At 40.6% G+C, this 26904-nt stretch overlaps 1 protein-coding gene across 1 annotated transcript; it reads left to right on the top strand.

The window, feature by feature from the left end:
• Positions 1-235: 235 nt before the first annotated feature.
• On the top strand, positions 236-25858 carry cd82a (CD82 molecule a). The gene is made up of 9 exons (XM_058400803.1): positions 236-441; positions 8325-8397; positions 11987-12059; positions 17209-17333; positions 18300-18374; positions 20862-20960; positions 23479-23652; positions 24009-24092; positions 24672-25858. The coding sequence occupies exons 2-9, from the start codon at positions 8335-8337 to the stop codon at positions 24747-24749; spliced, it is 771 nt and encodes a 256-aa protein (XP_058256786.1). The 5' UTR covers positions 236-441; positions 8325-8334; the 3' UTR covers positions 24750-25858.
• Positions 25859-26904: the final 1046 nt, after the last annotated feature.

The raw sequence follows: 26904 nt of genomic DNA, 5'->3' as shown, positions 1-26904 counted from the left end.
AGAATAAAGTGTGTGTTTCAGCGTGGATTTATTTATATTTATATTTCTCCATTCGATGACGGGTCACGTTGGTGTGTGTTATGCAATGTGTCATAAGTCATGAATGCCGTGGAAGTCAGCGCGTGCTCCTTCCTCCGTTTCCGGTGTTACGGGTTCACGGTTACAGCGTGGGCAGATGTGTGTGTGTGTGTGTGTGTGAGAAACAGATATGACCGCTTGGTGGAGAGCGCGAGCGCTTTTTACGTAGGTGTTCAGGACGCTGCCACATTGTGCATGCCACATTGCGTGTGTGTGAGGGAGTGTGTTTGAGTGTGTGTGAGAGTGTGTTTGAGTGTTCAGCAGTTATCGAACAACAATCCTTTCCTGACGCTGGCTACTGCGCGAGACTGACAGCTGTTGGACTCTTCTCCCATTTTCTTGCTCCAAACTCCGAAGAAATACGTGAGTATCCACAAAACACCCTCAGAGGCAACAGAAAAGAAAGACTCTGTTTTTGTACTTTTGCACGGAAAGCTTTTTCATCTCGTTAACGTGGAAACCTCGTGCGCTGTTGTGTCGCACGCGCTGTTGTGTCGATTCTTTGTGAATCTTTTTTGTTGTTTCTGAGAGAGAGAGAGAGACGCTGATGTGGCGCGAGCTGCGCGCGAGGCACTCCAGTGATCTCTGAGGTAAAACCAAACTTGAGCTCGACCTACAGCTCTTTTTTCTCCACGTATATGTTTACACTCGTGGAAAAAATACACCATCAGACGCTAACCTAGTTATTTGGGGCTTTATTGGTCATTTTTAATCGTTTTTTATGTGAAAGAACCGACGCCAGATTGGTGTTTTGAAGACTTTTTTGGGGGGGGGGTGTCATCTGCCTAGTAAAACAAAAACACTCAGAACTAAAATGACCTCAGTGTTACCCTCTAACCTTTGGACTGAAGTTGTCGATATCATTTTTGATCGATTATAACCTTAAAAACCATCGAATTCTTCTTCTTTAACCAGCGCTAGGATTTGTATAGTATTCTGTCAAGGCTCACCGATATCGCTAAAAATATCATATGATACTTGGAGTTTTCGATACTCGAAATGGATCACGATATTTAGTTTCAAAACTTGACTCGATTCCGCATTAAACACTGTAGAACAGTCTAGAGGTTTTATTAAACAGTGTTAAAAGGGAAAAAATGAAGGAACTGGCTTAAAAAAGCAATTCTGTGAAAATATCATGACCGTATAGATGTGTTTTAACAACCTGCTAGCAGGGTAGTGCTGTTGTGTTTGAAAAGAAACCTTTAAAAATGGGTTTTATGTGATTGATTAGCATGTACACAAAATAAAAAAAGGTTTTATTTTACAATGTTTACAAGCAAGAATGCTTTTAGCTTGTTTTCTAACCCCGAAGATTAGCATTTTATTATAGCGTCTTAAATATCACCTCACAATACCTCGTGATATTCGATTTCTCTGAGCTTTTACGAGCATTATTAGCTTTATACGCAAAACCGTAACGAAAATTCTGACTTCCTTTTTAATTCCAAAATGAAAATAATCAGTAAAATAAATCTGCTTATTTTGCTACAGATTTTTTTTTTTTAAAGCTATAAAATTGTTCTTTGTTGATGCTTTTGGAAAAAATATTGTTAAAATATTTTAGCACATCGATATGCTACTATTAAAGTTTCCACTTTCATCTCTTAAGGAGAAAAAGATTTTAGCGCATTTAATGATATTTAAAAATAAAATATAAATAAAAAAATATATAAATAAAACCTAAATAAATTATTAAAATATTTATCTATATTTTTGATGTCAGAACTTTTTTTTGCTTACTTTTCTTAATTATAACTTAACAATATATTCAATAATAATTTTAGCAATTAATATTAATTCATAAACTATTTTTTTCCTTTTAGTGTCATTGTTCCTCAGACTCCTTGTTAAGGATTTATTTACGTTCTGTAGGGACTTGTAAATATAAATGATGCTAGCTACGAAACTACAAAACTAGCTCTATTTGCTATTGGTGATCTTGTCAAGCTTTTGATTGAATCAACACTGCAGCTAAATACCAGCTCTCTCTTTCTGTGTGTGTGTGTTAGCGTTAGCGTCGTCTTTTTTCCGCAGTGAATTAATGGGACATCTGTCACTGGGGGTTAATGCCCTCCTTATGAGGTGGTGGTGGGGGGGGGCTGAAATGTAGGTCAGCTCTGACTTTTCCAGCAGAACCTGGCGCCGGGTTCGGCTCTGAAGCGCTAACGTGAAACACATGTTTTCGCTGTTGAACACAGCTAGCTGCATTTTAACGCGGCTCTTTTCCCCTGCGTGAGGTAAACTGTGTACGTTTCCCTAAAATGGTGTATACATTACGCTGGTCCGGTCATCTCTCGCTAATAAGTTGACGCGGATATCAACAAACCTTCAGCAGCGAGCGCTCCAGTTTGACTGCATTCCACGTTTGTCTTTATTCTAACAGGAAGTTTAGTTCGCGTGCCTCTGTTCTGTAGCATAACTGCAGCCGCCTTTACTAAGACTTTGTATCCTTTCAGAACTCAGACATGTTTGTTTCTTACTCCTTTGTCTAAAAATTGCCTAATTTCTTCATAAAATCCTTAAAGGGGTGGGGCTACGGTATCTAAAACCCTCATCTATATCTCTCTCTGTCTGTCTCTCCTTCTGTCTCTCTCTCTCTCTCTCCATCTCTCTCTCTCTCTCCATCTCTCTCCATCTCTCTCTCTCTCTCTCACTAAGTAAACCCTTTGGACCGATCACATCTAAGATTAATCCTTACAGAACCTGCAGGCTAAGCTTGCTAGCTAGCTTTGCTAGTGTCATTACATTGTACATGACGATCAAATAAACTGTGACGAACGTGAGCTAGTTCACTAGCGGTGTACGATGTTGGTGACATTAGTGATCACCATTTGTAATTAGCATATGTGTTCTTGTTCTCTAGCTTGATTACAGCTAGCGTTATCCTGTGTTCACATTCATTTCAGTTCATTGTTTTTAAGAGTACGTTATTGTATGCTAATTATCTGTGATGTAAAGCAAATAAATCCAAACGATTGGCTCATCTGATTCTTTTCTTGATCCAATCGCAGAATGTGGAGCGACGTTTGTGTTCACTTAGTCAGCAAAGAAGCGCTAGCAAGCTTGATTGATTCCTCGTACCGATCCTGTGGCACGTGAGGTCCAACGTTTCTTCAGTTCCCTCACAAAATGTATAACTCTAGGTAGCAAGAAGAACTAGCTTGCTTTGCTAATCTGAGAACGGTGCTAGAACGAGATGATTGGTCGATTTGCATTTGCGTTATTTACTTTGCGTGTAGCTAGTTAGCTTTAGCACCTTCGATTCACATGTCCACGCCCACACACAGCACACCACAAGTGGCTTGTCTCTAGCGTGAACAGACACAGGGTTAAGCTTTCCCTCTTGGCCTTTTGAGGACCCCTCTTCATCAGAGGCGTTGTGTTCAGGTGCCAGAATTAACCCTTCTCGTCCAGTTCCTGTCTCACATGCTCTGTTCCTGTTCCCCTCTCGGCCCTGTGTACATGCCATGGAGCGTGAGAGTGTTTGCTTTCTCAAGAGGATCCACTTGTGCGCTTCGTTCTTTACCCTCCCGTTCCTATGGTTGCCGTGGTTACCCGGCATTCGCGCGACTGAATTAAGTCGTCTGGGATGGAGAGAATGAATGAACGAGCTTCATTTAAACGGCCGTGCAGTCGACCCGGGAGTCGGGTCGGGTCGGGCCGGGCCATCTGTGACGGCGCGGGGCTGCTAGCTGTCAAGATTAGTGCCTGGTATAAAGCAGCCCCGTTGGAAAAGTTGTTTTTCGGGATTCTGGACGGATTTTCCGCTGCTCATTTAGGAAGGGAGGGGATAAAAAGAGATGAAGAAGCAGAACTCATTGTGTGGCACGGTACATTGAAGCCAGTGTGTGTCTTTAGTGTGTGTAGAGTTTCTCCTTTTGTAAGCTGTGAAAAGCGTCGCTGAAAGCTGCCTTTGTTATTGTGGGAAATCAAAGCTGGCCCTGTCTCTCAGCAGGGTGTGTGTGTGTGTGTGTGTGTGTGTGTGTGTGTGTGTGTGTGGAAGGGGGGGTTGGATAGAGGAAAGGCCTTGGGGTGTTAACCAGGGCCTCAGTGTACGCTGCATGCTGATGAACTTCAGCGCCCCCCAGGGAACTTCTAACACTCTTTCCAGATGTTCTGACATGCACACCTGAAACCTCTCATACATGCTTTAAGTGGCCTCATTAGTCCTTCATTACCTTCTTATGAACAACAATGAAGAGAAACACAAAGGGGCGGGGCTACAGTATCTAAAACCTCATTTCTCTCTCTGTCTCTCTCTCACTTTCTCTGTTTGTCTGTCTGCCCCCCGTCTCTCTCTCTCTCTCTCTCCCTCCCTCTCTCTCTCTCTCTCTCTCTCTCTCTCTCTCTGTCCCACCCCACCCCCCACCCCCGTTTCCACATTTCCATCGTTCTCTGAGTCAGTTGCATGTCTGCTTTTAGCCTCCTGTAGAAGAATAATGAAGCTCTTTTGTCAGTATTATTTTATCATCCCGGTGTCGACATGTTCAGGATTTCAGATTGGTTTGTATTTAGTGGTTAGGGCTTAGTCTTCACATCACCAAGAGGTCTCGTCCTCTTTTGTGCAGGTTTCTTGTTGTGACTGGTATGGAAACGTATGATATGGAGCCGTGTCCTAATTCTACTACTTCTGCAGGAGATAAGCGAAAGATGAACATCAGGCAGTAACGTGATACTTCAGATCTTCTTCTCTTCCCTCGCTCAGTGTTTGGATAAAAATAGCAGCGCTTTGAAAATTTTCTGACAGCCATGGAAATGAGCCGAGGAAGTTTTATATGGTTGGGAGCGAGCGAAGCAGTGGGAAGTTTTTTAAACTCAGCAGGTCAGAACAGCAGAATTCTGTACACATGCAGGAGCTTTGATGACCAGTCCACCAGATGACCTGAATATACAATAATGTTTATTACTCATGGCTTATTTTCATTTTCTGAAGCCGTCTTTGCTTCTATAAATCCCCAGATCATCTCTCTTAACTCTTTCTGAAGTTCTGAGAAGAAACAATCTCTGATCATTCAAGACCTTTTATTTAGCTGTCCATCAAAAAAAGGGGGCGGGCAAACAGGGGGTGCAGATTTTTTTTTATTGTGAATTTATTAATAATTCCCTTTCCTACCCTTTTCCTGCATTACTGTTACATCATCATCTGATTTTTCTATCATCGTTTTCTGTATTTTGTATCAGGCCACATTCATTAATTCACGCCTATCTGCCGACCAATCACTGATGAGGTGGGTGGGCACTTCGGTTTTGTAAACCGTATTTTTTCCCCAGTTATAAAGACCTTCCTCTCCTGAATAACCCTTTTTTTGTATTTCTATACAATACTGTTTATTGTCTCCGCCCTTGTGAAGGTATTAAATAATCTCCTTTAGTCACGATGAGCCTCTGGCACTCTCTCAAACCGGTTTCTAGTCTTTTAACGTCAAGAAGACAACTGGGGGAAAAAAAACACACTTTAAAAAAGAAAACAGGACGTCAGATGTTTCCGGGCATTTGTGATTATTTAAAAAATTCTAATAAAAATAGATCACAATATCTACAATGATATTTATCACAGTATTGTGTCAGTATTATTACGACCTACATTTATACAAGTGAGCAATTAAGGGTTAAGGGCCTTGCTCAGGGGCCCAACAGTGGTAGCTTGGCGGACCTGGGCTTCGAACTCGGAACCTTCTGATCAGTAGTCCTACACCTTAATCACTGAGCTACCACAGGTGTTATGTCGGTATTAGGTCAGTAGTATGTCGGTGTTATGTCAGTATGTCACTAGTATGTTAGTAGTATGTCGGTGTTATGTCAGTATGTCAGTATCATGTCACTATTATGTTGGTAATATGCCAGTATGTTGGTGTTATGTCAGTGTTATGTCAATATGTTGGTGTTATGTCCGTGTTATGTCAGTATTATGTCTGTTATGTCAGTATTATGTCAGTATGTTGGTGTTATGTCAGTATTATGTCTGTGTTATGTCAGTATTATGTTAGTATGTTGGTGTTATTTCGGTGTTATGTCAGTATGTCGGTGCTATGTCAGTATTATGTCAATATGTTGGTGTTATGTCAGTATTATGTCAATATTATGTCAGTATGTCGGTGTTATGTCAGTATTATGTCAGTATGTTGGTGTTATGTCGGTGCTATGTCAGTATGTTGGTGTTATGTCGGTGTTATGTCAGTATGTTGGTGTTATGTCCTTGTTATGTCAGTATTATGTCTGTGTTATGTCAGTATTATGTCAGTATGTTGGTGTTATGTCGGTGCTATGTCAGTATGTTGGTGTTATGTCGGTGTTATGTCAGTATTATGTCTGTGTTATGTCAGTATTATGTCAGTATGTTGGTGTTATGTCGGTGCTATGTCAGTATGTTGGTGTTATGTCGGTGCTATGTCAGTATTATGTCAGTATGTTGGTGTTATGTCAGTATTATGTCAGTATGTTGGTGTTATGTCAGTATTACGTCAGTATGTTGGTGTTATTTCGGTGTTATGTCAGTATGTCGGTGCTATGTCAGTATTATGTCAATATGTTGGTGTTATGTTGGTGTTATGTCAGTATTATGTCAATATTATGTCAGTATGTCGGTGTTATGTCAGTATTATGTCGATGTTATGTTGGTATTATGTCAGTATGTTGGTGTTATGTCGGTGCTATGTCAGTATGTTGGTGTTATGTCGGTGCTATGTCAGTATTATGTCAGTATGTTGGTGTTATGTCAGTATTATGTCGGTGTTATGTCAATATTATGTCAGTATGTCGGTGTGATTCAAGATTCAAGAAGCTTTTATTGTCATTTCAACCACATATAGCTGGCGCAGTACATAGTGAAATGAAACAACGTTTCTCCAGGACCTGGTGCTACAGAAACATACAACAACAAGTTCAACACAAAACAACAAACACCACAGAGCTAGGACAGAAGTTTGTCTTAGCCACGTAAAGTGCACAGTGTGCAGCTAGGTGCAAACAGAGCATAGACAAGACAGTGCAAAAAGACAATAAATACAATACAGTCAGTATTATGTCGGTGTTATGTCAATATTATGTCAGTATGTCGGTGTTATGTCGGTGTTATGTCGGTGTTATGTCATTATGTCAGTATGTCTTATGTCGGCGTTATGTCAGTATGTCGGTGTTATGTCAATATTATGTCAGTATGTCGGTGTTATGTCAATATTATGTCAGTATGTCGGTGTTATGTCGGTGTTATGTCGGTGTTATGTCAGTGTTATGTCATTGTCAGTATGTCTGTTATGTCGGTGTTATGTCATTGTCAGTATGTCTGTTATGTCGGTGTTATGTCATTGTCAGTATGTCTGTTATGTCGGTGTTATGTCAGTATGTCGGTGTTACGTCAGTATAATGTCAGTATTATGTAAGTATATCAGTATTATGTCAGAATCCAACAGTAGTGAATGTGGAAGGAGTTTAGGTTTAAGATTTTCTTGGCAAGTCGCCAGGCATGAGACTTGGTCCAGTTTCCTGGAAAAAATCCATCCATCCATCACTCCCTCCCTCAAGATAGTTTGATTTCAAAACTAGCAAAAAGCCTGAAAGCAGGAATTTGGTGTGTTTTAGAAACGAAGAATGAAGTGATGTAAGCAGGCAGTGTGAATAGCTGCATTGTACGAGCTCGTGTGTGTGTGTAGGAGTGTGTTTACTGGGACTTTGAAGTTCAGTGTGAACGTCCCAGTAAAATCCCTTGTAAATGATGAGCAACAGGTAAAACACCCATGATGATCTGTGTGTGAAGGCGATATAACACTCATGACCAGAATGATGTTTCACTTCTGGTTGCATCAGATGAAATCTTTCGTTCATTTTCTGTTTGTTCCCACACGAGTATCGGGGGATTTACAGAGTTCTACAGAGTCTTCTGTCACTCGGTGTCTTTCACTGATGCAACAGATGACATCAAACCTCTGTCACGCTCGGACGCAGAGCGCTTTTGTTTCACACCGCTGCAGCCTCACGCTGGCGAACACAGGGGCGTCTTGTTGCTTTCGGTTTTGTTGTGAGGTCAGTCAGCATGTCCAGTAACACTTGGTGTATGTGTGACTGCAGTGTCATTACACACACCATGAGAAAATACCGCACCTTTCTTTCTTCACAGACTTTGAGCTTGTAACTGATGTATCCTGACTCTTTATTTATGTCTCATAGCCCATTCTTTTCATAATGTCGTTATTTAAAGAAAAAACTGTCCTAAAATTGTGTATCTGTTTCTTTTCTTTCCATTTCAGAGTCGGCAAGATGGGCAAAGGTTGCATCACGGCCACCAAGTACTTTCTGTTTCTCTTCAACCTCCTGTTTTTCGTGAGTACGCCTCTGTTTGTCTTTCAGACTCCACGACCCTCGACTTTGACTTCAATAAATAAATCAGGGAGCCGTGGGTTGACGCGAGGTCAAGCGTGTTTATCGTCCGCTTGTGTTATTAATGAGTGATTAGTTCCTGAGTGATGATCTCAGACACCGTAGAGGTTTATTCAGACTCAGCTTTTCATTATTGAGGTTTTTTAGTGTTTAGGTTTCAGGTGGGCGGGGCTTGATTGTGTGTCATGTATTATCATGTGTGAATCAGGGTTAATGGGTCCGTCAACTTCAGAAACCGACCTGGTGACTTTTCTTCGTCTCACTCCACCTTTTTAGCCCGACAACGCCTCGCTAACATTTAATTTAATTAAATTTTTTTTTTATTTTAATTTTTTATAAGGATCAGGCTAATCTTAAAGCCAGTGCTCTGGTTAGTTCATAATGTTAATAGTATAACAATAGGCAGGACAATTCAGTGTGTCTAAAAAAAACCCAGCTCGAAATTTGCACCCACATTGTTTTTTTAAAAAACATTTTTATTATTATTCATGCATGTAAAAACAGAAACCGAAACATTTCACTCGAAGCTCACCACCTTGTTTTTGTTACTCATATCCCTTCCAGTGAAATGCCAGAGCCTATCGTTATATAATCCAACACGCCCAGGCATATCTGATCAGACGTTTTTAATCACACAGAGTAGAACTCATTCATTCCATCAAATTGTGTTAAAGCGCTTAAAAAAAGAAATTCCACCATGTAACACTATATTGCCAAAATCATTGACTTCAGGGGTTGGGCTCGGACCCTTAGTTCCAGTGAAAGGAACTCTTAATGCTTCAGCTTCATACCAAGACATTTTGAACAATTTCATGCTCCCAACTTTGTGGGAACAATTTGGGGATGACCCCTTCCTGTTCCAACATGACTGCACACCAGTGCACAAAGTAAGCTCCATAAAGACATGGATGAGCAAGTTTGGTGTGGAGGAACTTCATAAAGACCTGACCTCAACCCCACAGAACACCATAGAACACACGGAGACTGCTAATCAGGCCAACATCAGTGCCTGACCTCACAAATGCGCTTCTAGAGGAATGGTCAAAGATTCCCATAAACACACTTCTAAACCTTGTGGAAAGCCTTCCCAGAAGAGTTGAAGCTGCAAAGGGTGGGACAACTCCATATTACATTCATGTGCATGTAAAGGCAGACGTCCCACGTCCCACCTTTGGCCTGGCTCGCTCATCCATGTCTTTATGGACCTTGCTTTATGCACTGGTGTGCAGTCATGTTGGAACAGGAAGGGGTCATCCCCAAACTGTTCCCACAAAGAGCATAAAATTGTCCAAAATGTCTTGGTATGAAGCTGAAGGATTAAGTGTTCCTTTCACTGGAACTAAGAGGACGAGCCCAACCCCTGAAACACAACACCTGAATTCAATGATTTGGAGGGGTGTCCCAAAACTTTTGGCTGATGGGTTTAATAATTCTGGTAGTAGCGGAGACTCAAAGTCCCAGAATGCACCTCAGTCCGGTTGGTGCGCTGTCTGCCTGACGATGTTCATGAGAGCTTTTCAAGTTGATCAGTTTACGCAAGAACCAACAGACGAGGAGACGAAAGCCGGACAGACCGAATAAAACGCTAAAGTGCCGCCGCATCACACTGTTTATCACACGTTGATGATGCAGATGAATATGCAAAGCTTTCCAGGTGGATTTTTTTTTTCTCTCTCTCGTCCAAACTGTAATAATGAAACAGGATTTTGTTTGTCGGGGGTTCTTTGGTTTGTGCAGCTGACATATTTTGAGGAACTGTATATATATTTTTTTGTCCCTCCAGCTGTTAGGCAAGAATTATGGTTTTAACATAGTTCTCTTTATCAGCCTCATCTATCCATCCATTTTTCTCTCTCTCTCTGTGTATATATATATCTCCATCTCTCTATCTCTCTCTCTCTCTCTCTCTCTCTCTCTCTCTCTAACATTCGTGTAATTACAGGGGAGATAAGCGTCCGGTTCTCTGCGGGTCCCTGCCTCTGCCCCCACCCTGTTTAAATGTACCCTCTTACCCAGGCGTACGCCCTTTAAATCACAGACCTCCTCATCAGGTCCAAACAAATTCTGCAGGAGCTGTAGCATTATCCCTCGCACATATGTCTGGATCAAAGCTGTGCCACAGGAGGACCATAAAAGCCCCGAGCTGTTTGGGTTTAAAGTCGTCCCGGGAATGAAAGAGCAGAAAGAGAGCGGAAAAGTGATGGATTACAGCCCTCGTTACTACGAGGGGTAGCAGCATTTATTTCAGGAGACGCCATTTTATTTTTAGCATCAAGGTTCTGATGGAGACGAGCTCTTAAGAAGCGGCTCTTCCGGACCGATACCGTATCCTGACCCAATTCTCTGTTCTATAAATGCTTATCCTTTACATCCCAACTCTGCTTTCTGATTGGTCAGAAGCTCTCAGCAAGTAATAAACATTTATTGAACGTAGGGAAACGTGTAAAGGTTGATATGGTGAAGTTTTTTCTAAGGAAGTTAGTACTATTTAAGATTTAACATGGAAGGAGTCTTCAGTGTCAGTGCTGTGTAACGTCCAGAGGAATGTTTAAGCGATTTTTACAAAAGAACAAGCTTTTTTTTGTCGTTTTTTCTTCTTCAAGAGAGAGAGAGGTCAGTGGTGGGATGATTATTTATAGCTGCTATGACGTCAGTGAGAACAGGAACAAACTTGTTCTGTGGACGTTCCTCAGCACAAAAAGCAGGACCCCTCGCTCGTTAGTGAAGGAAAAAGGTGCCGTTATTATAAACATTATCAACAACAACAAATGCAACATCACGCCACACAAGACAGCCTGAAACAGGAAGTGCTCACCACGGGGCCTTGTGCTGAGCTAAAGATGGATGTGTTGCATTTAGTGCAGGTTAGAGTGTACTGAAACAGAGGCCACATCCGCTGCAACCTCCTCCTCCTCCACTGCTGCTGCTGTTGCCACGCAGAGCCACAGCTTGATCAATTCCAGATGTTTTAGTGTTGTACTACACACACACAGAGAGAGAGAGAGAGAGAGAGAGAGAGAGAGAGTCGGCTCCTGAAAAAAAAGAAACTATGGTTAGAACTTCTCCAGCACACTCTGGCAATGTGTGTAAACACACACACACACACTCACTCTTTCATTCTGTCCAAGTGATTTGGAGCGACCAGCTTGTAAATTTAAAATGTGAGGCCCTGCTTTTTCCCCCTTTCTCTCCAGTTTGTGATTCATTCTCTCTCTCTCTCTCTCTCTCTCTCTCAAAGCTGCTGTGAGACAGTGTCCAGTGTTAAAAGCACTATACAAATAAATTGAATTGAATTGAAAATGTAATATTTTTCTGTCTTTGTCTCTTTCTGTCTGTCTCTCTCTTTCTCTTTCTCTCTGTCGGTCTCTCCCTGTCTCTTTCTCTTTGTGTGTGTGTCTGTCTCTCTGTCTATCTCTTTGGCTCTGTCTCTCTCTCTCTCTCTCTCTATCTCTGTCTCTCTCTCTCTCTCCCTCTCTCTCTCTCTCTCTCTCTCTCTCTCTCTCTCTTTCTCTGTCTGTCTCTCTCTCTGCAGATCTTCGGAGCCCTAATTATGGGTTTTGGACTCTGGATCCTTCTGGACAGTCAGAGCTTTATTGCAGTCTTGCGTAAGTATCCTTGATAGAAATCAAAGCGTAATCGTCCGTACGATAACAGATCCCATCCTCCCTCATCTGCTTCGTGCACCAGATAAAACCTTTCATTTTATAACCTAGCGTTTTGTAACTCAAATTTATAAGAAAAAAACAAAACAAAAAACGAGTCCTTTTCATTTGCTCTGCATGTCCTTGTAATTTCAGGAAGTGATGAGAGGACTCGCTTCTTCTTCTTCCTCTTCTTCTTTTTCTTCTATTTCTTTTTTTTCCTCTCTCTCTCTCTCTCTCTCTCTCTCTCATTAGCGGCGGCTCCCGTTAGCTCTCGTCCTGCCTGTCTGACTGACCATGTTGACCATCTGTGTCTGATTTTGTTTTTTTGTTGCTTTGTGTAGGCTGTTGAGATGGATTCTGTAAGAATTTCTCATCAGCGCCTTTGTACACTGGTTTCAAAACACAGACACACACACAGACACACTGATCTGTTTTCCATCTTGAAAGCTGTTTCAGAGGTCAGTGGGTCTGCGTGTTCTAAGGAGGCCGGGGTTATGAGTGGCGGATAACCGGCCTGGTAGCACGAGGGTGATGTAATGCTGTCTGAGGCAGGGCGCAGGTGCTCCAGCCGCACCACACTGCTCTTATTTAACCTCTTGCTCATTAGCATGCATCACGTCAGCGCTCGGATCCACGTTAGTCATCAACATGAACAAATTTGATGAGCCGGAGAAGAACAGATCTGTCTCTTCTTCCACACACATCGGCTACGTCAAGGATTCCAAACAGCCGAAGGCTTGGCTGGCACGAGGTTACGCTTCTGGTGAGGGCTCTGGATTCTGAAGTTAATGCAGAACATCTCGCACATTGAAGCATGCCTACTGTAAACAGAGCCTGGGAGCCAGGCCTGAATAGGAAAGCTTTTTTAAACATCTGTGTACAAGTTAGTCAGGGCTCTGTGAGGAACACTCGAGTCCAACTTTAACCTCCATGCCATGGAGGTCTTCATGGAGCTCTGGGCTCTGTGTACCGGAACACTGTCATGCTGGAGCAGAGTTCAAGCCTCTTGGTTCCAGTGAAGGGAAACCGTAAAGTGTACAATTTTGTGGAGGTCAGAATTTCCCTCCTCCATCAAGTTCGAAGCTCAACACTCCAAAACAACTGGCCGTGTTAAATGACCCCAGCTCAGCCGTCAGGGCTCAGAGTGAAATGCAGCTACAAGTGAAATCCGAGCTCTAACCCTCATTTTGAGTTATAAAGTTAAGTTCATTTTTCCTCCTTATTTTATTTAATTTGTCAGATTTGCAGAACACTCTGTGACCCGTATACATCCGGGTCATGCACAAGCCTCACGGTGAACGTGTCTGCGTCTCATGTCTCCTGTCTCCACGCGCCGTATTTCACCAGACAGACACATTCCAGCAGTTAGTGATAGCTGCCGGACGTTTGTTGGTCTCTCGTCTGTTGAGCATCCCCCCTCAACCTCTCACCCCCCCCCATCCCTCTTTTTTCCATCTGAGGAAAAGAAAGCAAGTTTACAGAACACTATTGTTTCTCTGATCCGTCCACTAGCAGCCTTCCCAGTCCTGCTGATCCCCGGAGACCCCCACGTTTCCGACTACCGGACCGGCCGAGCCTGAACATACACAATGCACTGGACACGTGTGAAACCGCGTACTGCTCGGGAACTTGGTCACGTCTGCAGATTCCCTGTATAGATTCTCTCAGCCTTATGTGGAAGAAAAAGACCCCTGCTGTCATTTTCTGTGGAAACTGGTTTCTCTGGTGCTTTGAGGTCGTGGTGTTGAATTCGGCGGTCGAACGAGTTCTCATAAGGCTTTTACGTTTATTTGAGTCTTGTTGCTGGGGTTTTATGGAGGCAGACCGATGAGAATAATTAGCACCACATGTGTTTTATTTTTTACTGAAACGTTGTTTAGATCAGATGGTCTTTGATCTATAATGAACTAGGACCAAGAGCTCGGCCATGCGACTATATAAAATTGATAAATGTCACTATTTGCTATATTTGCTATGAATTCATTCATAACATGATATAATGCGTACCTAAATTGTTATACTCATTCACAATAATTAAGAACATGGCCTTACTACACGACATGGCAAACTTTATTACTTCTTATGAATTGCTAACATAGCGTATCATAAATTTTTTACCACTGTATGCATTATATTTCACCAATACGAAGCTTATAAAATGTTATAACATCATATAAGTGTGGATTATTAACATGTAAAACATATACATATAGCTCCGGCGTGCATTCTTAACAATTCCTAATGCATTACTGTAAATTTATGAATGAAGAAAGGCTCAAAAATGCGTCATACCCTGTTATAAGCCTCATAAATGCATGATAAGCTGTTATGAGCCTCATAAATGCATCATGACCTGTTATGAGCCTCATAAATATTTATATAAAATTTATATATAAATTTATATTTTATATTTATATAAAAATTTTAAAAAATATATAAAGTCTCCTTACTGAAACCTTTGTCATGGCAACGGTTACAAGTTTATCTTTAGTCTTTGCGAACAACGTGTTACTTTGGAAACGTGTAGGACGATTTACAGCTGGAAAATTGTACGACCAATCGGAATTAAGAATTGAATTTTAAAAGGTTTGAAACATGCTGCTGATCAACTAGAGCGAAGTTTCTTAAGAAGGCTCTTCAGTGTAGTGATCTCACTGAGACACACATACACACACACACTGGACTGGTACTGCTGAATACATCAGGCCATTATGTCACACTGTAGTGTCATAGCTGTTCTTTAGAGCGATTGTACAATGAGTTGTTGTTCAAAGAGACGACATGTGGTGATAGTGGTGAGGTGGGTGAGAGTGAGAGTGGTGGTGTTCTCACCGTGGAGCAGACGTACAGGAAAACGTCTAAGTTAAGTCGGGGCATCTGCTGCATCTGCTGACTCGAAAGTGAAAGTGTGACTCAACTGCCAATGCGTGACATCATTTGGGTTCAGCCAGGATGTTTTTGGGGGCAGCCCCACACTTCCTCCCACACCGTTGCCGTGGGTCACCACCATGTCATCATGATGATCAAGTCACCCAAAGGTTCCTCTGTCTGGAGCTCAGACAGCTCCTGTGTGGACCTGACTGGATGATTTACCTTACAGGTTCTTGTCTCTTTATCTCACCACCTCTTAGAAACACCAGCTGATAAACACAAAACCAAACAGATTTTTTTCTTTGTTCAAACTGAAACCAGCACAAATTTATTGGTTTGTTTAGACTTTAAAAAAGGGGACTTTTTCTGGGGGAACTGAATCTCTTTACACTTGAACTCTTTCTCACACATCATTTATGATGCACTTCTACATGTAAAAGTTTATTCATTAATAAAAATCAAAGTTTCTTTTGTATATAAAACATTTCCAGGTCCCATATATCCTGGATTTTCCAAATACAATTCCAATCTTCTGTAATTTGCTACAAGATTCAACATCCATTAGGGTTTTTTTTACTCCTAATTCCCAATCCGATCCATTTTTTTCTCCAGTGTCCATTACTGGATATCCGATTTATCCAGTAATGGGACTGAGATGGATTATCAAACCATCTCAGTCCCAGTCTGATCTTTCTGACTTACCATCAGCTTTACATTAAAGAACAGAAGTAAATGTAGGAATCGGTTGAAGACGAACGATTCCTGGGTAAAGATGTTGGTTGAACTTAATTGTAGGTACTAATAATAATCCTGTTTCGATTAAACCCTCAGCCGTCGCTATCTCCTCCAAGCGCACGCTTTAATCCGGGGCATAATCCGTGTGCGGAAGAACCAGGTCGTGACCTTCTTGATCCGTGAACTGAACCAGATGTGGACGGCAGAATTAAATGTTTTTTAACCGAAGAGACCGCAATAAAAAATGCGGCTGTAATACGATCATCTGCTGCTTTAGAGCTCTCACATGGAAATGTTATGTTTCTGTTCCACGGTCGTGCTCATGGGGCTTGGGCCTCGCTTTTTGCTGGACAAAAACAGAGAAATATCCAACCCCAGTGGCTAAAAAAGTGAAAGACATGGTGATCTCGACATGCTTGGAGATCCGATTTCAGTCAGTCAGACCACACACATGATCTGATAATCTGTCAGATAATGATCCAGCGTTTCAGACATGTTTAAACTGCTCTTCTACGATTTTGTAGCATGTATTGCCGTTACTTAAAACATTAACATTCAAATGTATTCACATGTTAAGCCAGCGTGACACACGGCAGGAAAAACTGGACGTTTATGTGCGTTTCTGTTCTCAGTGACAGATCTTAAACATTCTGAATCTGGATTTTTGCTGTTGAAGGTGTGAACATGATGATGTAAAATTGGAATAGAAATAAATGTGAACTATAATGGCGAAAAAAAAATAGCTTAACATCTCTAAGATAATTATTTAAAATCTAAATAAATAAAACAATCCAAGTATCTAACACAAATTTCCAACATTAACGTAATTCATTTGAAAATTAATTAGATGTAAATTTTTTCTACACACAGAATTGTGATGTCATCACGTTTTTGTTTATTCCCAATTCAAACACTACAACTTGACAGAAATTCATTTGGACAGCAATACAGTTATATAGAGTCTAAACTAATGTTTAAAACTAATTTTTATGTAACTTTTAAGGGTTTTCCTGCAATTTTGTGGCAGTGCGTAATGCTCCCCCTAGTGGCAGGCCAAAATATATTTCGGACACACGAGCTTCTTTTGGCGGTTGTTAATAAACAGCTGAAAGTAAAACGTGGAATCTAAAATAATAGGAAGCTGTATCAAACGTATCTCAGGGTGATTTACTAGCATGGATGAGAATATTAACCAAGCAGACTTTGAGATTTGTGTGAAATAAAGCCTATGATGTGTGCATTAACGCTAACCGAGCTAACTAGCTTGAAATGATGCGATATTTTGGTGGACTTGTAACTGATAATTCCCCCTGCTGACCGGCCATTTCATCGTCACAAGCATCAAGGTGAATTTTGCATCTCTTGTGTTTTTACAGACGTGTTAAGAGACCATATAGCAAAACACTGTAACTTTTACATTTGAATATTATTTATATATGCAAATGAGTTTGCGCCGTCGTCTGCTGATTTGCATTAACGTACTGTTTTTTTTGTATGTTTGTAGAGGATTCCTCTATGGAACTGAAGGTGGGAACCTACATTATGATTGGAGTCGGTGCTTTCACCATGCTGATGGGATTCCTGGGATGTCTGGGAGCCATCTATGAGATCCGCTGTCTGCTTGGACTGGTAACACACACACACACACCACTTAACGTTTTGTTAAAACAATCTCACTAAAGAGATTCAGTGAGGTGTTTTCACATTATACTGTGTTTAACGTGTTTGAATGGAACCATGCCGTGTTCTCTGACTCAGTGTGGTTCTTTAGGCAGTCAGGTGATCACACTCCGGTCCATAAGCATGGTGCGTAGACTTCTCGCTTCAGTTGAAGTGGAGTCGGATAGAACGATTCCGTTGGAGTGGAGTCGGATAGAACGATTCCGTTGGAGTGGAGTCGGATAGAACGATTCCGTTGGAGTGGAGTCGGATAGAACGATTCCGTTGGAGTGGAGTCGGATAGAACGATTCCGTTGGAGTGGAGTCGGATAGAACGATTCCGTTGGAGTGGAGTCGGATAGAACGATTCCGTTGGAGTGGAGTCGGATAGAACGATTCCGTTGGAGTGGAGTCGGATAGAACGATTCCGTTGGAGTGGAGTCGGATAGAACGATTCCGTTGGAGTGGAGTCGGATAGAACGAGTCAGCTCTGAATCGATTCACTGCAGAAAGTGAATCAATTTTGGTTTGTTAGGGGTTTTTTGTATATTTTTTCCCTAAAGTGAGACAAAGGACTGCTGTAGAGCTACAAAAATTTGGGCAAGGGAAAAAAAAGAGAAAATAAACATGGAACACATTTCACAAACATTTTAAACTCTTTGTTTATTTCTTTAGTTATTTAGCGTTGGCTCTGTATTCTTTTTTTAATTTTTTTTTTTTTTTTTAAAGATTTCTACACATACACATACCAACCCAAAAATCTAACGAATCAGATCCTCCCTGAAAGCGCCGTTAGCGTCCGGACCGGTTTCTATCCTGAAATTATTTCTAAAATCTGGTCTTGATTGTGTGATGAAAAGAATGTGAAGCCTTTATTTTCAAAGACTTCATGTGCAGACATGCTTCATGAATCTCCTGATCTCTTCTGTTCCCCAGTACTTCACTCTCCTGCTCCTCATCCTCATCGCTCAGGTGGTTGCTGCCGTCCTCATCTTTTTCCAGCGTGATGAGGTGAGTGACATCATCGGCCAGGCATCTGTCGTCTTCTGCCTTGTTTATTTATTTTCTTCTTTATACCCAGAAAGAACTCTCAAGGCACGGGCATGAGCTTCCCATGTGCCTCAGCTGGAGGCTTCAGAGTCTCAGGACTGGATTTTCCAGTATGGTTTGAGTTGCTTGGGTTTGTTCAAGTTACCAGAACAATGGAGGGGAAAAAGCACTTGAGGGGGAAAAACGATCTTGAGCTTTATAAACACACTGCCCCCTGGTGCAAACATGGGGTCATTACACTACACAGTCTGTGCAGGTTGTTATAACAAAACTCAGGGCAAATTTCCACACTTACTTTCCCCACTTCCACTCTTAACTCCAGTGTTAAAAGAGCAGGGGAATTATTTATTTATTTATTTATTTTTTTGTCATCACCTTTTGTCTTCTCTTTCCCTGTTTGGTGTCTGCTATGAATCCTGTAAACGCTTAAGCTGGGTAATATGACAGTTTTTTTAAATACTGAAAAATGTTAAAATTTCATAGCTAAAAACACAATTAACACAACAGTCACATTTCATATGTAATAAATAATAATAATAACAGAATAAATTATACATGCAATTCTTTTTATATGGAACATTTCCAGCTACATTTTTATCTGGATTTTTCCATTTATCAGGGAAACAAATATTTTTCCCCCTCTGTGATAAATTATATCATGATACTATTTTTTTTTACTTTTTAGTAGTACATTAAAATTAATTTGAAAATTTTACAAAATGTTTGAAGCAGTTAAATTTTTATTTTGTTCCTGAATTATATACATTTTTTCAGCTTTTCTGCACATTTTTAGTTTTTATTGTAGCTGTGTGTTAGCAAACCTACATATGACGCATAGAAATGATCAAAATACACAATACTGCCAAACGTTTTGGAACATCTGCCTTTACCTGCACATGAATGTAATGTGGAGTTTAGGAGTGTGTTTATGGGAATTTTTGACCGTTCCTCTAGAAGCACATTTGTGAGGTCAGGCGCTGATGTTGGACGAGAAGGTCTGGCTCACAGTCTCCGCTCTAATTCATCCCAAAGGTGTTCTGTGGGGTTGAGGTCAGGACTCTGTGAAGTTCCTCCACACCAAACTCACTCATCCATGTCTTTATGGACCTTGCTTTGGTCACTGGTGTGCAGTCATGTTGGAACAGGAAGGGGTCATCCCCAAACTTTTCCCACAAAGTTAAGAGCATGAAATTGTCCAAAAAGTCTTGGTATGAAGCTGAAGCATTAAGAGTTCCTTTCACTGGAACTAAGGGTCCGAGAACAACCCCTGAAAAACAACACCTGAATTCAATGATTTGGAGGGGTGTCCCAAAACTTTTGGCAATTGTATTGAATAAAAGTTGGTCAGGTTAGGATCTGTTAATCAGCAAGACGACTTCCTGTTTCCTGGGCTTATAAATTGCTTTCTGTTCATACATCAGCGTCCCAGTAAATGCCTGGGAATTGTATTCGGTTAGATTTTTACCTTCTTGGCAGGATCACTCGGTCTGAAATCCTCCTTCCTGAAGAATTAGTCAGCACTGTGGTTTTAGGAACATCACACACACACACACACACACACAGAGAGAGAGACAGTGATAATGGGATTCCGCCAACTTCATGTCTTTCTTCCTCGTCCCTGAAGAGAAACATGTGACCAGTAAGGCAACTAAACTCAAATTATTTCTCGGAGACTGATATTATTCCAGATTTATTTGGCTATTAAAGAAAGATTTGGATAGAAATGTGGAGTTTTTTGCCAGATGGAGTCACATAACTGCAGAGCAGGAGATTTTCCAGTGTAAATATCCTTCCAGTGTGCTTATTTTCTCTCTTGTTCACATCGCAGAGGTTTCTGTGGTTCAGAGCGAGTTCATGTTGGGTCAGATTGATTGATTGATTTATTTTATTTTTTTAAATTTTTTTTAAATAGAGTTTCATCTGTAGTTTAAATTTTTTAAACTAAAGTTTTTGAATTTAAAAAAAAAGTTTTTTATTTATTCTGAGAAAACAACTAAATTTTTACTTTTAAAGCTTGTACATTTTAGAAAATACATATATAAAATATTCATTTATATATTACCGAAAAAAAAATATTTTAAGCATTTCTGTATCGTGCAAACAAAAATTTATAGATATAAAAAATATTTTTTAAATACATTTCTAATGTTTAAAATATTGTTCTATTAGCATATTCATTTTTTCTCTACTTTTTCTCTCATTTTTTTCCCATTCAGTTTTTTAGACTCTTTGTACATTTGTTTTTCTCTTTCTCCGGTTTCTCGTTGCTGCTCCTGGATTTTATTACATATTTAAAAATAATTCTCCTCTTGTTCAGCACAATACATTCTGAAACTTGATTCCTTTAACACACTCCGAGTTTTGAGACTGAGCAGATTGCTGAAAGAGCTTGTGAAAGGAAGGCAGCTGGAGCAGCTCTGAAGTTTGGTATTTTTTCTGTTCTTCCAGCTGAGGAAAAAGACGTCGGACATCGTGACCAAAATCGTGGAGAAATACCAGGGACAGAACAAGACCGCAGAGCACACCTGGGACTACATTCAGAGGACCGTGAGTAAAGAGTGTTTAAAGACTTAAAGAGGAAAATGTCTGATCCAGATATATACAGACTACATACATTATATATTTATTTATATATATATATTTATATTAGGGCTGTCAATCAATTAAAATATTTAATCGCAATTAATCGCATGATTGTCATGAGTTAACACACTCGCGCTCTCTCTCTCGCTCTCTCTCTCTCTCTCTCTGCCTGCCTGTTTTCCATCTTTGTTTATCCGCTGATTCTACTTCTTTTCCGGTTCCCATGAGCGCCGCAGCGTTACCCGTCGTTTGTCTGTATATGTATTCGGAGCCAGTTACCAGCAGACTTTTTAAATGATTTACAAAATTATAAAAACTGCTTTAACGCACGATAAAATAATTGTCTGCGCTAATGAACGAGATAACGCGTTAACTTCCCCAATCGTTCTATCCTTATATATACACTATATTGCCAAAAGTATTCGCTCACCTGCCTTGACTCGCATATGAATTTAAGTGACATCCCATTCCTAATCCATAGGGTTCAATATGACGTCGGTCCACCCTTTGCAGCTATAACAGCTTCAACTCTTCTGGGAAGGCTGTCCACAAGGTTTAGGAGTGTGTTTATGGGAATTTTTGACCATTCTTCCAGAAGCGCATTTGTGAGGTCACACACTGATGTTGGACGAGAAGGCCTGGCTCTCAGTCTCCACTCTAATTCATCCCAAAGGTGTTCTATCGGGTTGAGGTCAGGACTCTGTGGAGGCCAGTCAAGTTCATCCACACCAGACTCTGTCATCCATGTCTTTATGGACCTTGCTTTGGTCACTGGTGCACAGTCATGTTGGAAGAGGAAGGGGCCAGCTCCAAACTGTTCCCACAAAGTTGGGAGCATGGAATTGTCCAAAATGTCTTGGTATGCTGAAGCATTCAGAGTTCCTTTCACTGGAACTAAGGGGCCAAGCCCAGCTCCTGAAAAACAACCCCACACCATAATCCCCCCTCCACCAAACTTTACACTTGGCACAATGCAGTCAGTCAAGTACCGTTCTCCTGGCAACCGCCAAACCCAGACTCGTCCATCAGATTGCCAGATGGAGAAGCGCGATTCGTCACTCCAGAGAACGCGTCTCCACTGCTCTAGAGTCCAGTGGCGGCGTGCTTTACACCACTGCATCCGACGCTTTGCATTGCACTTGGTGATGTATGGCTTGGATGCAGCTGCTCGGCCATGGAAACCCATTCCATGAAGCTCTCTGCGCACTGTTCTTGAGCTCATCTGAAGGCCACATGAAGTTTGGAGGTCTGTAGCGATTGACTCTGCAGAAAGTTGGCGACCTCTTCGCACTATGCGCCTCAGCATCCGCTGACCCCGCTCCGTCAGTTTACGTGGCCTACCACTTCGTGGCTGAGTTGCTGTCGTTCCCAAACACTTCCACGTTCTTATAATACAGCTGACAGTTGACTGTGGAATATTTAGGAGCGAGGAAATTTCATGACTGGATTTGTTGCACAGGTGGCATCCTATCACAGTTCCACGCTGGAATTCACTGAGCTCCTGAGAGCGACCCATTCTTTCACAAATGTTTGTAAAAACAGTCTGCATGCCTAGGTGCTTGATTTTATACACCTGTGGCCATGGAAGTGATTGGAACACCTGATTCTGATTATGTGGATGGGTGAGCGAATACTTTTGGCAATATAGTGTATATGACCACTTAGAGGTGACATGAATAAGACTGATGATCTCCTCATCATGGCACCTGTTAGTGGGTGGGATATATTAGACAGCAAGTGAACATTTTTCCTCAAAGTTAGAAGCAGGAAAAATGGACAAGAGCTTGAGCGAATTTGACCAAAAGGGCCAAATTGCTAGACCACTGGATCAGAGCATCTCCAAAACTGCAGCTCTTGTGGGGTGTTCCCGGTCTGCAGTGGTCAGTATCTATCAAAAATGGTCAAAGGAAGGAACAGTGGTGAACGGGTGACGGGGTCATGGACGGACGAGGATCACTGATGCACGTGGAAAGCGATTAGAAGGCTGCTCCGTGTGATCCGATCCAACAGACGAGCTACTGTTGCTCAAATTGCTGAAGAAGTTAATGCTGGTTCTGATCGAAAGGGGTCAGAATACACAGTGAAGGACGGGTCGGCTGTTTTGGCAGCGACCAACATAATATTAGGCAGGTGGTCATAATGTTACGCCTGATACTTACAGGATACTTTTAAAGATAAAGATACTGACCAGCTATCACTATTTGGCCTTTACGGTCAAATTCGCTCAAATCCTTATGCTTGTCCATTTTTCCTGCTTCTCACACATCAAATTTGAGGACAAAATGTTCACTTGCTGCCTAATATATCCCACCCACTAACAGGTGCCATGATGAGGAGATACTCAGTCTTATTCACTTCACCTCTCACTGCTCACAATGTTATGGCTGACCGGTGTAGGACATTTTTAACTCTAAGACTCCAATTATTAGAAAGATTCTGTTTTCTTGGTATCTTCATCTTTTGTGTGTGTGTTGTGTCCCAGATGCACTGCTGTGGCTGGACAGACTCCTCAGACTGGAAGAGAAACCCCGTGATCATGAACAGCTCTCAGCCTTTGTACCCCTGCTCCTGTCGTAACACCTCCATCGCAGGAGAGAGCACCCCAGATGGAGGCTTCTGCGAGGCTCAGACTCCTGATTGGCCGACTTACGATATGGTATCTTTCTCACACACACACACACACACACACACACTGTATCCCAGTTTTTAATGACGGGTGCCAATATTTATGGAGTTGGCTCACAGTTTTGTTTTCCTGGATGTAGCATGTCCCTTAAAGATACCTCTGACACTGGAGACTCCTTCCTTAAAGACTTTGCAACATTTACATACTTCACTGTGAATGAGCTGTTGCTATAGAAACCGTTACACATTAATATGAATATGAAAGAATTCTGCACTTCAGGATGATTGAGAGAGATGTGTTTGTGTTTACTTGTCGTTGTTGTTGTGGTGGTCGTCGTTGTTGTTGTTGTTGTGATGTCACACGTCTCTTCTCTGTGCTCCTCTCAGGGCTGCATGTACAATGTGGAGAGCTGGCTCTTCACCAACTACGGAGTCATTCTAGGAATCTGCCTCGGAGTAGCTGTTATCGAGGTATTCCATACATCCTGTACACACACACACACACACACATACACACACAACTGTTATGTGTTAGGACATTAATTGGTTTTGAACATGAGCAGTTTTAGGGGATGAGTGAAATCTAATCTTTAACAGAGTAAATATATTGTTAAGAAATGAAATAATTACTAACATTTTTTAAAAGTAATGACATACTAATAATTCATTAAATCACAGTGCTAGAGAGACTGCGTGAGAGAGAGGAGAGAGAGAAAGAGATTGTGTCTGTGTGTTTGTAAGAGACAGACTGACTGTGTGTGTTTGTGTGCGTGAGAGAGACTGTGTTTCTGTGTCTGTATTCTGTGTGTGTGAGAGAGGGAGAGAGAGAGACTCTGTGCGTGTGTGAAAGTGTGTGTGTGTTTGGGTGTCTGTATGTGTGTGAGAGAGAGAGAATGAGAGAGAGTGAGATGATGTGTGTGTTTGTGTGAGAGAGAGAGAGAAATTCTGACTGTGTGTGAGAGGGAGAGTGTGTGTGTGTGTGTGTGCGCGCCAGTTTTCCGTCCTTTCTTCCTCTCAGCTCGGTGAATAATAATGGTGTTTCTCCTGCAGCTGCTCGCCATGATCCTGTCCATGGGCCTGTGTAAGAGCATACACCAAGAAGAGTACACCAAAGTGCCGAAGTATTAAAGACGACGCACACACACACACACACACACACACACACACACACACACACACACAGTCTTTACATTTAAAATATATTGACCTTCTCCACATAGTTTACATGTTTTTTTTTCTTTTTAAAAAAAATCTTACCCAAAAAAAAAACAAAGAAATCTTTAGATGTATAAACCTGTGGAGATCTGACCCGTCTCTGACCCGTCTCTGACCTGTCTGTCCGAGTGTGTGTCTGACCTTCTGCTTTCTTTATTATGCCACATTATTCTCACGTACGATTACACGTGCACCTTTCAGTTGGGAGCTTGCGTCAGAAACTAAAAAACTTCCCAGGTGAAGAAACGTGAGCTTCTCTCTCTCTCTCTCTCTCTCTCTCTCTCTCTCTCTGTGTCTCTCTCTGTGTGTCTCTCTCTCTCTTTACGTTTATTGCATGATACTTCTTTTTTTTTCTTCTTTCTTTTGTACATCAGTGTTGTGGTTTTTTTCACTTGTATATAATTTAGTGATGCTTTAATTAGCAGGTTTTCTGGTTAGGATGGGCTTCATCTTTTTTTAAAAAAGCTTCTTTTGTTATTTTTTATTTTATTTTTTTTGTACAGATTACAGGTTTTTGCCTATTTTACAGGTTTTTGCCTGTTTTTGCCTATTTTATTTTTTATTTAATTTTTTCATTTTATTTTTATTGTATTTTGTTTTATTTTAATTTTATTTTATTTTATTGTATTTTTTTATTTTTTATTTTTTATTATTATTTCTTTCTAATCCTTTGTTTAATCGTTTGTTTTGTCTAATCTGGTTCCTTTATTTCTGACTTTTTTTTTTTGGTGTTTTATGAAAGAAAAAACGTTTTGAAGATTAATCTCTTTAATTTTAACCCCTACACTAGGACACCTGTATAGCATATGCACTCTGTTTTTAGGGAAAATAATAATAAAAAAAAATATATATATATATATAAGCGTAATTTAAAAAATAATAAAAAAAATCGTATGAACTTTCTCATGAAGTCTTATTATATCCTTTTAAATTTTCCAATTTTTCTAGATTTCTTTTTTTTTGTATATTTGAAGAAAGTTAATAAAGAAAGAAAGAAAGAAAGAAAGAAAGAAAGAAAGAAATGAATCTGAATCAGTCTGAACATCTCACGATTTTTTTTGTTTGTTTGTAATGGAGCAGAAATTGTCCTGAGAATTAAATCACTAAATTTTTTTATTATTATGGTACTTGGAAAAGAAAAGTCTTTTGTATAAACCTGGAATAAATTTTTTTTTGACCAAGTGTGACTGTTAAACAAGCTGTCCATGTGTTTAAAAACATCTGTTACAATAAAGTCAACTCACTCAGTTTTGTTGTTGTTTGTTTGTTGTGTTGATGGAGGGTGTGTTTCCACTGATGCCCGCTAGATGGCAGCACTGGATTTTCAGGGACGTTTAAGTAAGCACGCGTCACTGAAAATTATTTATTTATTCATTCATTTATTTATTTATTTATAAATCCTAATCTTAACCGCTTTATCCTGATGAGGTAATTATTTATACTGTGAAGTGTGCAAAATTTCAAACCGTGACACTTTCCTGAAATTATTCTGATTAAAAAAAACGTGAAATTTGCAAGATAAGCTAAAAAAAATTCTAATGCAATTTCTATAGACAGCTTTATAAAGCAATTTGTTGCATTTACTTTTTTATAACTTCTGATATTTACACATTTGATCATTAAACTATTTTAAAATAATTTTAACCTGATATTCTCACATTAGCATATTCATTTCCAATATATTATTATTATTATTGTTGTTGTTGTTGTTACAATTGTGTTTTTCCGAGCTATAAATGGTCCCCACTTTCTGTTGCGCTGATTCTTTTTCCAATATTAATAAACACCAGGCTCATTCATGGCACTTTTAAATGTAGCCACGCCCACACAACTCCATAAAAGGCAAAGCTCACAAAGTGCTGAAAAGGACAAAATGGCAACTAAACGGTCAAAACGCCTCCTAAACAATGGCTTACTCGAAATATTACAGTAATGCAGCTGCAGCGTGTCAGCAACCACATACACCGAGCAGGCGTAACATTATGACCACCTGTGTAATATTGTGTCGGTCCCCCCTTTGCTGACCCGTCCTGCACTGTGTATTCTGACCCCTTTCTATCAGAACCAG

This window comes from Hemibagrus wyckioides, linkage group LG10 (assembly GCF_019097595.1).
Source record: "Hemibagrus wyckioides isolate EC202008001 linkage group LG10, SWU_Hwy_1.0, whole genome shotgun sequence".
Taxonomy (NCBI): Eukaryota; Metazoa; Chordata; class Actinopteri; order Siluriformes; family Bagridae; genus Hemibagrus; species Hemibagrus wyckioides.
Note: the sequence above shows the minus strand (reverse complement) of the source record. Positions and strands in the feature narration are given on the sequence as shown.

Bases quoted from the DNA above. Each gene is read 5' to 3' on its own strand.
- cd82a (XM_058400803.1), top strand. From the start codon at position 8,335: ATGGGCAAAGGTTGCATCACGGCCACCAAGTACTTTCTGTTTCTCTTC. The intron at 17,334-18,299 runs GTAACACACACA...TCTGTTCCCCAG, and splicing joins TCCGCTGTCTGCTTGGACTG to TACTTCACTCTCCTGCTCCT. The intron at 18,375-20,861 runs GTGAGTGACATC...CTGTTCTTCCAG, and splicing joins TCTTTTTCCAGCGTGATGAG to CTGAGGAAAAAGACGTCGGA.